Here is an 11,747-nt window from a genome sequence, read left to right as displayed (position 1 = left end):
AATATTAGGAGATACAACTGAGGGTACAGATCAAAATATTAACAAAAAGCACCTTTAAGTTGTCTAAATGAAGTCCTTAGGAATGTATATTACTAATAAAATATTAACTTTTGATATATTTATGTTAGGAAATTTACAAAATTTCTTTGTGGAACATGATTTTTAATTAATATCCTAATGATTTTGGCATAAAAGAAAAATCAATAATTTTTGACCCATACAATGTATTGTTGGCTATTGTTACAAATATATTAGGGGTGTACCGATCCATCGATCTGGATCAATACATCGATTAAATGTTTAATGATAAGATGTATCGATGCCACACGTATATCGATATCTTGTGGTATAAATAGGCAGCTTATTTTGACACTGTCCACATTTTCATCAATGTCCGTCTATGCATTGCGTTCGAACTCATATGTCGGGACGAGGGCGAGCGTAAAAAGTGACGGAATTGTCGCGCGCGCTTGTGAGAGAAGTTTTCAGCATGCAGTGACGCGCACACATCCAAAAGTCACGCACACAGACAGCCTCATCCACAGCGCGCTAATATCTAATTGACCTCGCTCAGTTAGAAGAAATGGAAGAGCTGCTTTGGAAGTGTAAGTATGGCCCTCATAACTGTGAAAAGAGAGCACAGCTGACGTTATATAAACATTATCCCCCGGTTTCACAGTCAAGTTTCAGACTAAAATGCATGTCTTAACTGAAAATATCTTGTACTGAAACAACTTAAAATATGTCAGTGCCATTGTTGTGTGTCAAGATGTAGCCTACACCAGTAAAGTTCTTAAGGCATTTTTATAAAAGTTATTTCGTTTGTTCACCCTATAGATTAGATGATTAGCATGTTTCTGGCATTATTAGCATGTTGCTTGCATGATTAGCAATTTAGCAAGTAGCTAGTAGATAGATCAGAAATATTAGATAGATGAGTTTGAATGGATAAGAAGTAGTACATAGAAGGGAAGCTTGATTGAGCCTCAAGGGATTCTGGGAGTTTAGATTTAAATTTTGACAGTAGTTTGAATAATCTTGGCTCATCTGAACCTTCTTTCAATGTAAGTCTATGGGAATTTTATGATTTTTAAAATTCCGTTTTATGAAAACTATACGTCGGATCAGTCTGAAAAGACAAAGCACACTAAGTCAGAACAGTCTGAAAACCTGGGCTGAGTTTGGTGGTTCTAGCTTGAAAGCTATATAGGCTAAATATCTTAAAGCTAATAGCTAAATAGCAGATCAGAAGGTTGGCTTTCTCAAACCTTAAGATACTAAATGATGATAAAATTTGCTTCAATGGTTGCTAAATTTTCGAAATTGTTTCTAGTGTCTGCACTGAGTGTTGCTACAGTATGTGCTGTGTCTAAGGCCCCGTTTACACTAGTGCGTTTTCGTTTTAAAACGGCGTCTTAGCATGAAAACGATCCTCGTCTACACTACACAACATAAAACGCATGTCACGTGACCATTCATGCAGGTACAGCCATAGATATGAAAAGATAAATGCCCTATTATTTAGATCGCGGACGCGTCTACGTGCTCGAACGGGAATCTACCTATACATCTATGTGTACAACAATGCGCATGATGTTATCGTTTACACGGTCATCAAGGATACGCAGAGCGAATGTAGGCAGCCACGCCAGCGTTCTTAAAAGTCTCCGTTTTGGTCTGTTTACACTGAAACGCAACCCGGAGTTTTCAAACTAAAAGGGGACTGCAGCGTTTTCAAAAGTATACGCCGGAGTGGTGTAAACGATAGGCGTAACCGTAGCAAAAGTTATGCGTTTTAAAAGGAAAACACACTAGTGTAAACGGGGCCTAAATTGTGGGTTCTAGCACATTGATTTGTAATTGCCATTGTGTTGCATTGCTGTTAAGGTGGATTTAGAGCATTGCTGTTTTGTGTTTTCTGCCTCTTGGATATTCTGGTCTATGTGTTTTGGCTCATTTTCTTTCTTTCTTTTTCCTTTTTTCTATATATATATATATATATATATATATATATATATATATATATATATATATATATATATATATATATATATATATATATTTGACTGTCCACCAGATCTTAATCTGTTGCACAAATACTGTAGTCAAAAAAAAAAAAAAAAAAAAAAAAAAAATTCTCAAATATGTCTCCTCACCTCTCCTATGATTACAGCTGTATTTCTTATCCTCCCCCTACTGCTCATTTTCTCTCCCTCTATTTCTGTGTAGTGACTTAGTCCATGTGGGATCAAGTATCTCAGCACACACAGAGCACTGTTAACAACAATGAGGGCTGGCTGGGACTCTGTGTGTGTGTGTTTAAGTGCGTGGTGTCAGAAGAAAAGATCTTGTGTATGAGTCCTGGGTGAGAATGAATGTGGATGGTGAGACTGAAAAGTAGTTAAAGATGAGCAGAACTTTGCTGATAGATTTCTGTGAACCTCCTGAAATGCCGCTCTCACAAGCGATTGGACAGGTGTGTGAGTCACTTCAATGAATCGGTATCTCTGTCCCATTTCAGACTCCACCCAGCCACATCTGCCACTGCTTCTCACAGGATTGATCAAATAAACCATGGGAAAAATGGTATAATTCAATATTACACTGCTCCCAAAATACTTGATTGTGATTTGTCTAATGATAGCATTTTTAGGGGATTGAAATGAGAGAAAAAAAGAGAGGATAATACAGTCTCAGGCTTTAATCCAGAGTTGATGCTGCACTGTATGTTGAGCTTAAAAGTTGGCGTGACATAAAAATAAAAAAAATCACCAATTTGCAAATGAATATTATAGATCTTATTGTGATTGATTCATTTTTTTTTAGACTTTATGGACAGATAAAAGGGAAATTTAAAATCCTTCTGCAAAAAGCTACATCTAAAATGTTAAAGTGAAACTGTTTTTTTGAAAGTGGCTTTTTCCAATGTTCAAAGCTATCTTCTGGAAATGTATGCAAATTGGTGCATATTCAATTAGATAATGCAGTATTTGCATATTTAATATTTTAGAAAACTTGCTTTCATTTAAATAGTATGTGCAACAGTATGCAATTACAAATATTTCAAACACTGACGTCACATATTACGTGTTTAATTCTATTCATCTATTTGTCATCACAGAAATAAAAATGGTCCTTTTTTGATCCAATTTTGTCTGAAAATACATTTTAAGTCTAATCAAATAAGTCAAAGAAGAGATTATCATATTTCTTCATCTTCATTCCTCACCCTGGAGTCATATTGAGTGCATTGCATTGTGGGACACAATATGCATGGCAGCAATAGTAAGACTAGTAATAATGTATTCCAAAAGTGCATCTCATTTCCTTTCCTCAAGGAAATGATGTAGTGATGATATTTGAGGACAGAGGGATCATAACGATCTGTTTATGAAAAAAAAACATATCCTTATTTTATGCATTGTGCACTGGCTACATAATGCACATTTCAGCTAAAACATTAGATCATCTGGGTATTCAATGCATACAAAAATACGTATGAGTAGGGTGATAGTAAGTTATTACGAATGCAGCCACACACCAGTATTATGCAGCGTAATATCAGTCCGCCTTCACTGTCACAGCACAGTCTGTACCAGACACACTCGCTTACATACAGAGCAGCTTAGCCTTCCCATTGCATTAATAAAACCTTTACGTCGCTCCCAAATGAGATGGATTGGAGATGAAAAAGGAAATCTAGATTAAGACCAGCAGCCAATCTTCATAATGAAGGCCAGTCTGGTGTCTGCCACAACTCGCACCCAGCCGGGGCCATTCAAACCAGCTTATCTATGAAAACACCCCACACATCATCCTCTTCAGATCGGCCGCACACACATCTCTGGAAATAATCCTCTCAACTCAGGTTGATTTCAGCAATGGGTCTTGAAGTACCATAAAGCTGCGATGAATGGATTGGGGGCTCTTTGACACAATGGAGCAGTTCATGACATGAAAACAAATCGCTGGAGTCGGGATTTTGCTCTGCCGATAAGGAAATTATTTTCTGCGAGGTATAATTAACTCCGACCTTGTTTTTATTGACCTTTCTCTACGAGGATCCTCCCGATTCAATTAGACCACTGAATGAGATGGACTTTGATGGATGTTAATCTACCGAATAAAGCACATCAAGATTCAGTGTCAGCCTCTCATTAGTATATAACCTTATCAACAATCAGAGCATGCTGGTATGTGCATAAATCAGATCAAGGTGTTCATAGGTTAAATGCAATAAATAGTACACATCTTTTATCAGGTACAATTAACAGAAAACACCTGGGCTGGAAAAAAAGATCTGAAGTAGGAGTGCGCATGCGCACCTGTGACGTCAAAGAAATGGCAGGACCCGTGAATATTTATGAAAACTCAAGATACAGATACATGTTTTACATGTAATTTGTCTCAGTCTTTTTAGAAAGCATTGCCAGACTGGATGGCAGAGAGATGTGTGGTTGCTGATGGTTTCACTCTCACCTTACAAGATGTAATCAAAAAGTGCTCTGTTTTGTACAATTAGATTTATAATATTATATTATTAGCAAAATACTTAATACATGTAGATATTTTAAATCTCCTTCTTTGTTTATCATCATATTGTATTTAATGATCTAAAATACTTCTCAGATGCCTTTAGAAAAATCAAAAGGCATTAAAACTGTTTGTTTGTATTACATAACTATTGTAATTATGTTTTCTTTATATGTTTTATTATGGTTCTTGGAATGTTACATGTTTAGTCTGGAATTAACATGGTTCCATTGTGTTGAGCCTTCCATACCAAATCCTTTTGTGTGTGTGTGTGTGTATGTGTGTGCGTGTGTGTATATGTGTGTGTATATATATATATGTGTGTGTGTGTGTGTGTGTGTGTGTGTGTGTATATATATGTGTGTGTGTGTGTGTGTGTGTGTGTATATATATATATATATATATAATATCTATATATATATATATACATATATATATATACATACATATACATACAGTACAGGTCAAAAAGTTTGGAAACATTACTATTTTGTAATGTTTTTGAAAGAAGTTTCTTCTGCTCATCAAGCCTGCATTTATTTGATCAAAAACTACAGAAAAAAAATTAATATTGTGATATATTATTACAATTTAAAATAATTGTTTTTAAATTTATTATACTTTAAATTATCATTTATTTCTGTGATGCAAAGCTGAATTTTTAGGATCATTATCACATGATCCTTTAGAAATCATTCTAATATGATGAGTTCATTATCAAAGTTGGAAACAGTTCTGCTGCTTAATATTTTTTCAGAACATGTGATACTTTTTTAGGATACTTTGATGAATAAAAAGTAAAAAAAAAAAGAAAAGAAAAGAAACTATGTTTTTAAAATAATATACACTACTGTATATAATATACACTACTGGTCAGTAATTTGGGGTCAGTAATTTTTCTTTCTTTTTTTAAATAAAATCAATACTTTTATTCAGCAAGGATGTGTTAAATTGATAAAAAGTGATAGTAAAGAAAATATATTATTATAATTTTTTTTTATTTTGAATAAATGCAGTTCTTTTTAACCTTTTATTCATCAAATATATTAGACAGCAGAACTGTTTCCAACACTCATAATAAATCAGAATATTAGAATGATTTCTAAATGATCATGTGATAGACTGGATGTTACATGCGACACTGAAGGCTGGAGTAATGATGCTGAAAATTCAGCTATGCATCACAGGAATAAATTTTTTTTTTTTAAGTATATTCAAATAGAAAACTATTATTTTAAGTTGTAATAATATTCACAATATTACTGTTTTTCTGTATTTTTTGATCAAATAAATGCAGGCTTGATGAGCAGAAGAGATTTCTTTCAAAAACATTAAAAATAGTAATGTTTCCAAACTTTTGACCTGTACTGTATATATGTATATGTGTGTGTATATATATATATATATATATATATATATATGTGTGTGTGTGTGTGTGTGTGTGTGTGTATGTATGTGTTAAAGTAATTCATTAAGCATCTATGTATGTAAAAATAAAAGTATATATATGTATGTATATATATATGTATGTATGTATATGTATATATATGTATGTGTGTATATATATTTGTATATATGCATATGTATGTCTATATATGTATGTTTATATATGTATGTGTGTATATATATTTGAGAGCTTTGAGAACAATATTCAAGGCTTAAATCCCTGAAACCCACAGCTGACCGATGAGAAGCTGGCCTTCATCTACTGTAAATTCATCCTAACGCTCCCCCTACTGGAGGCAACATAGATTAAAACACACTCAACAGACAACAAACGACACATACAGAGATGAGCCGATTGAGACGTTTTATTCTGGGTTTTTCGGTTTAACTTTTAATACTCTGTGTTTGAAAAGCGTTCGAGGAAATGGAGACAGAGAGGTGATCACAAATGAGGCGATCTGAAAGGTCAGTGAAATACTTTTACCCAGAAATCACATCATGATGTACAGCAATCAACAAACAACATCTGTAATTGAAATTATTTAAATATCGCCAATAGATACTAGACCATATCCTAAACGTCAAGGCCTGCCTGAGGATGAAGGTATCAGAACCTTCTGCCTCCTTCCAAAACTTCCAGAACATTCAAACTTCCCTTTAAAAGAACCAGATAACGTTACCTCGATCTCCTCACGACACTGCTCTTAAAGGAATAGTTCCCCTAAAATAAAAACCGTCATCATTCACTCGCGTCTTGTATTCACAGATAACTATAAAGTCTTATGTAAGCCTTCTGTGAAAAATCAGGACCCACCACAACTATAAGGATAACACACAGAGGAACAATTTGTTAACTTTTTCATAACTTTTTTTTTTAGAACGTTAAAAAGCACTGACAGCCAATCAGAATCCACCCAGTGTTAAAGCGCGCGAAGATTTAAAGGAAGCATGCGCTTATAACAAACTGAACGTTATTGTCCGTTGGTGTGGACGCTAATATAGTCGTGGTTTTTGTTAACGGGCCTTATTAGCGTCTGTTTTTCCGCAAGCTTTTACATATCTTCAAAACAGAATATGGAGTCATATACACTTCTTGACAGACCCTGGTCAGCTGATTTAGACTTACAGAATATCATAAAGGCTTGCAATGACACGAGGGTGAGTAAATATTAACAGAACTTTATTATTTTGAGTGAACTATTACGCTTTAAATTACAGGAGTGTGGATAACAAAACTCTTAAAATACTGTCTTGTACGTACCTGGTGCTTTCAGTCGGTTTTAAGGCAAACCTGGTTTTCGTTTAGCTCTTTGACTAGCAGAAACTTTTCCCGTTAGTACAACACTTACACTCTGCCATTACATCTTTAAGTTCATTTACTGGCTTTTGTTGATAATTTTAGCACAAACTCTCCAAATAAAAGGAAAACAAATAAAGAATTTGCCTCCGAACAGTGAAGACGTACATCATAAACGATATTAAGGGGTTAACATGACAACACAACATACAGAGACATCATGTTCTGTGTAGAGACTATTCAGTTTTTGTCACATTATCATATTAAGAGGACACTGGACAGCAGTAGTGCTTTTTGGGGTCTTAAAATAAAAGTACAGACTTAACGAAGAGGGGGGCTCTCTCGTATAATAATGTCTGCAGAATAAACGCAGCATGCATCTTCACAAGCGCTCTTTAGCATCAACAAACACACTTTTTAAAATATCTTTTATCATGTTGGAAGGTTTTATTTGGCACAGAGAGGGACAATTTGGCTAAGCGTGCAAAAGTCAACATGAAACAGTGTTTATAACCCATTTTACTTTTATATTGTGATTGCGGCTTTTTGATTGTTTCCGGCCTAGATGACATCATCTGAAAACAAAAGTCGTTTAAGAGGCGGAGCAAGTTATATTTCAATGACAGATCCTAAACTGCACTGAAGAATTATTCACAAAAATGCGAATTAGGAACGTAAATAGGGTTGGTTTAATTCCATGCTGACTTTAGATTCATCATATAAGATGCATATAGGAGGGTTTGGCATCCAAATTGGACACAATTTGAGTGACGGTGAGATTAAAACCCCCCATTACACGTCCTTTACAGGGTGGATGTAGTACAAATATGATGTTAAAGCTAGCAGACAGAAAAACAGAGGGGAAACGAGGGATATTACCAACTCCCTCATAGATCGAAAGCTACATTTGGGGGCTTGGAGAATATGAGAGGAGAGAGAAAGATGAGAGGAAAGAGAGAAAAAGACAGACATTCAGAGCGTTTATAAATCGCTCTCTCCATAGAGGGCGCTGGAGAAGGAGATGTAATCCAGGGCTCCAGGGGCTGCCTCGGGGCCGACGTACTTGGTCATGCGGCTGATGCAGTACTCGGCCTGCTCGGGTGGGAGTTCACGACGGAGCTCCTCCATGGTGATGTAGGGCTGAACGACAAGAAGAGACACTTTAACACCAACTCTCACTGTGTTTTTGTACTAAAACTGATACTAAAATGTGTGCAAATAAACATTGAGCGTAATTAATTCTGAATTCACCCAGACAATATGGCAAGTTGTTTTAACATTTAATAATTAAAACATACTTGTATCTATTATATTTTTTAGCTACTAGTATCTATTCCTACTAGTATCTATTAATACTCACTCATTAGGTACTAGATCTTATTTATTAAATACTAATACTTACATGGCAAGCCATTTTAACATTTGATACTTAAAACATACTAGTATCTATTTTCGTAACACTTTATTTTAAGGTGTCATTTTTACACATTACATGTACCTACTATTATAATAACAATAAACTATGTATAATTACATGTAAATAACCCTAAGCCAAACCCTAATCTTAACCCTAACCATGTAATAAGTACATGTAGTTGATTAATACTACTCAGTACTTATAATTTATAATTACACTGTAACCTGTTACAACAATGCGTTCAAAATAGATATAAAAAATAATAAATAGCAACTAGTATCTTTAAGTTACTAGAAACTAAAGAATAAAAACTAGTAGCTTAAGAATAAGTACTAGTACCTAATGGAATAGATACTAGTAGCTAATTTTTTTAAAAAATAGATACTAGTACATTTAAAGGAATAAATGTTAAATTGGCTTGCCAAACAGACACAAATGGATTAAAGAGCAGGCACAATTGATGTTGATCTCACCTTGTCGGAGGCCAGGATCTTGAAGGAGGCCATGACCTGTTCGGCAGTGTCGGTTTCAGCGGTCTCGCGTGTCATAAAGTCGATAAAGGCCTGGAAGGTCACCACGCCTGTGTTGTTGGGGTCCACCAGGGTCATGATGCGGGCAAACTCCACCTCACCCTGACAGAACCAGCCAGTGAGATTCAAGATATCACATTTATTTTTGTGTTTATTGGTGTCCAGCAAAGCACCTACTGAGATTGAAATTATTCCTGGTTGAGATAAGGCTTAAGCAAAACATAAATGATTCAGTATGAAAGAGAGGTGTTCTGCAAAGGCATGCTTAACTTAAAGAAATAAGCATTTAAAATGATGAAAATATATATATATAATTTGTCAAATGTGTGATAGACCTACATTTTTAGACATTAATTATTTGTTTATACAGTAATTAATGATTTAGTTATGTTTTGTTTATTTATTTACATTTATTTAATTATAGTTCCAAAAAAAGATGACACAGTGTATTTATGCTGTTGCCAAAATATTTGATTATTTAAAAAACCTTATTTTGAAACTACTGCTCAAATGTTTGGGGTGTTGTAAAAGGAATGAATACTTATATTCAGTAACAGAAAAAAAAGACATTAATGTTAAAATTTAAATAACTGCTGTTCTTGTGAACTTTCTATTCATCAAAAAATCCTTAAAAAAATACCTACAGTTTCCACAAATATGTGAAGCAGCACAACTGTTTTCAACATTGATAATAATCAGAAATGTTTCTTGAGCAGTAAATCAGCATATTAGAATGATTTCTGAAGATCACGTGACACTGAAGACTAGAGTAATGATGCTGAAAATACAGCTTTGATCACAGGAATAATTACATTTGACATTATATTCACATAGATAGCAGTTATTTGATATTGTAATATTTTACAGATTTTACTGTTTTATTAAAAAAATGCAGCCTTGTTGAGCAGAAGAGACTTCTTTCAAAAACCTGAAACAATCCTACCGACTCCAAACATTTGAATTGTATGTGCATGTCATTTGGTGAGGATAAATGGTTTTGTCACAGTGCATTAGTAATATCGTTACAGAAGGTGTTTTATGTGAGTGGGAGGAGTTTTCTTGTCACTCACCAGATCGTAACCCATGGAGATCAGGCATGCACGGAAATCGTCGGGGTCCATCATGCCGTTTCTCTTCTGCAAGTTAAAAACAATAGTGAATCTCCTTGCATACGGTCAGATGTGAATGTGGATGTGCATCTCACTGACCCTGTCGAAGTGGTTGAAGGAGGCTCTGAACTCATTGAGCTGCTCCTGGCTGATGCCCTTGGCGTCGCGGGTCAGGATCTGGTTCTCCACCTCGTTGATGGTGCGAGCGATGGTGGTGAGCAGCTGCTCCCAGCCCACACGGATGTGCTGGAGGAGGGAATGACGGATGATGCCAGAAACAGAGCCATCGTGAATTGTTGCTGGCTTTTGAACATTCATCATTCCTCTCATTATGCTTACTGTTCTGTGTGTAATGTGTATTTGTTATGCAAGCTCTGTTTAATGGGTTTATTTTTGGGTAAGGCATTATACAAAAAAAAAACTTTAGATTATTATTAAACTAAATATTATTATGAACACATCACTAAAATATAAAGGAGATAACAGATTAATCATTAATGAATTATAAAAAAATAAAACAATCTTTCGCTGGTTTGCTGTTTCCAGATTTATTTAAAAAAAAAAATTTGTGATTCATTATTTAAAATTTGATAAACTGTATTTTAAAAAATAAACAGAAAATTAAATACATATGTTTTTACTTTTCTACCTTCGTTTTTATATTTTATATAAAATATAGGGTCAGTGTGTCTTAAATTAACTCTAAAAGTGCTATTATCAGGGTTACTATAGTTAACTAAAATTAAAACCATAACATTTTTAATAAAATAAAATAAAGTCTAAAAAACGTTAGATTAGTAAACATTTAAGCCTTTTAACTAAAATTCAATGTCTTTTAAATGATCTTTGTAAAAACTCTGCTTTGTGAAGACTAAGTTATGTATGTGTAAAAAACTGATTGAAAAAAATAAATAAACCCAGCCTGTGAAATATTCATAGGTAGCATGAAACTAGTCACAGTCCCCTGTATAACACAAAAAAAATAAATAATTGTGATTGTTCTGAAAATGAAGCCTGTGTTTGTAACAGAATACCTCCATGGTGTAGTTGGTGTGTTTGTTATCAAAGATGAGTGCCTCCTGAATGAGCTGGTGATCTCCCTCCAGCTTGTCAATGTTGGATTTGTAGTTAATGATGTTCTGCTCGTACTGCTTCAGATTATTCATCTGTTCCTCCAGAGAGCCGGCGATATCCACCGACACGTGACCAATCTCCTAATAACAGCAAACCAACAGAGAAAGAGAGAGAGATGGTGAACAAATGTGCATTAGAACAGAAGTCTGTAAATAAAAAAAGTAATCAGCAAACAAAGTCAAGAAGCTTTAAGCTAAAAACTAAAAGCTACTCTACTTAAAAAGGAATTACACTAAAAGAAGCAAGTAACTAAATCATTAAAAAAAAAAGTTTGTTCTTAA

The 11,747-nt window shown here is 34.5% G+C and overlaps 1 protein-coding gene across 1 annotated transcript in view; it reads right to left on the bottom strand.

The window, feature by feature from the left end:
- Positions 1-6,329: 6,329 nt before the first annotated feature.
- Positions 6,330-11,747, bottom strand: part of LOC109064509 (alpha-actinin-3-like) — a 30,968-nt gene continuing 25,550 nt past the window's right edge. The window contains exons 17-21 of the mRNA XM_042726740.1: positions 11,367-11,546; positions 10,432-10,578; positions 10,294-10,359; positions 9,167-9,325; positions 6,330-8,416 (exon numbers count right to left, since the gene is read on the bottom strand). Of these exons, the coding sequence (XP_042582674.1) occupies positions 8,258-8,416; positions 9,167-9,325; positions 10,294-10,359; positions 10,432-10,578; positions 11,367-11,546 (711 nt within the window). The 3' untranslated portion in view covers positions 6,330-8,257. The remainder of the gene's footprint in view (positions 8,417-9,166; positions 9,326-10,293; positions 10,360-10,431; positions 10,579-11,366; positions 11,547-11,747) is intronic.

The sequence above is a fragment of the Cyprinus carpio genome, chromosome B7, assembly GCF_018340385.1.
Source record: "Cyprinus carpio isolate SPL01 chromosome B7, ASM1834038v1, whole genome shotgun sequence".
NCBI classification, from domain to species: Eukaryota; Metazoa; Chordata; class Actinopteri; order Cypriniformes; family Cyprinidae; genus Cyprinus; species Cyprinus carpio.
The sequence above is the reverse complement of the archived record's forward strand: the minus strand, read 5'-3'. Positions and strand labels throughout refer to the sequence as shown.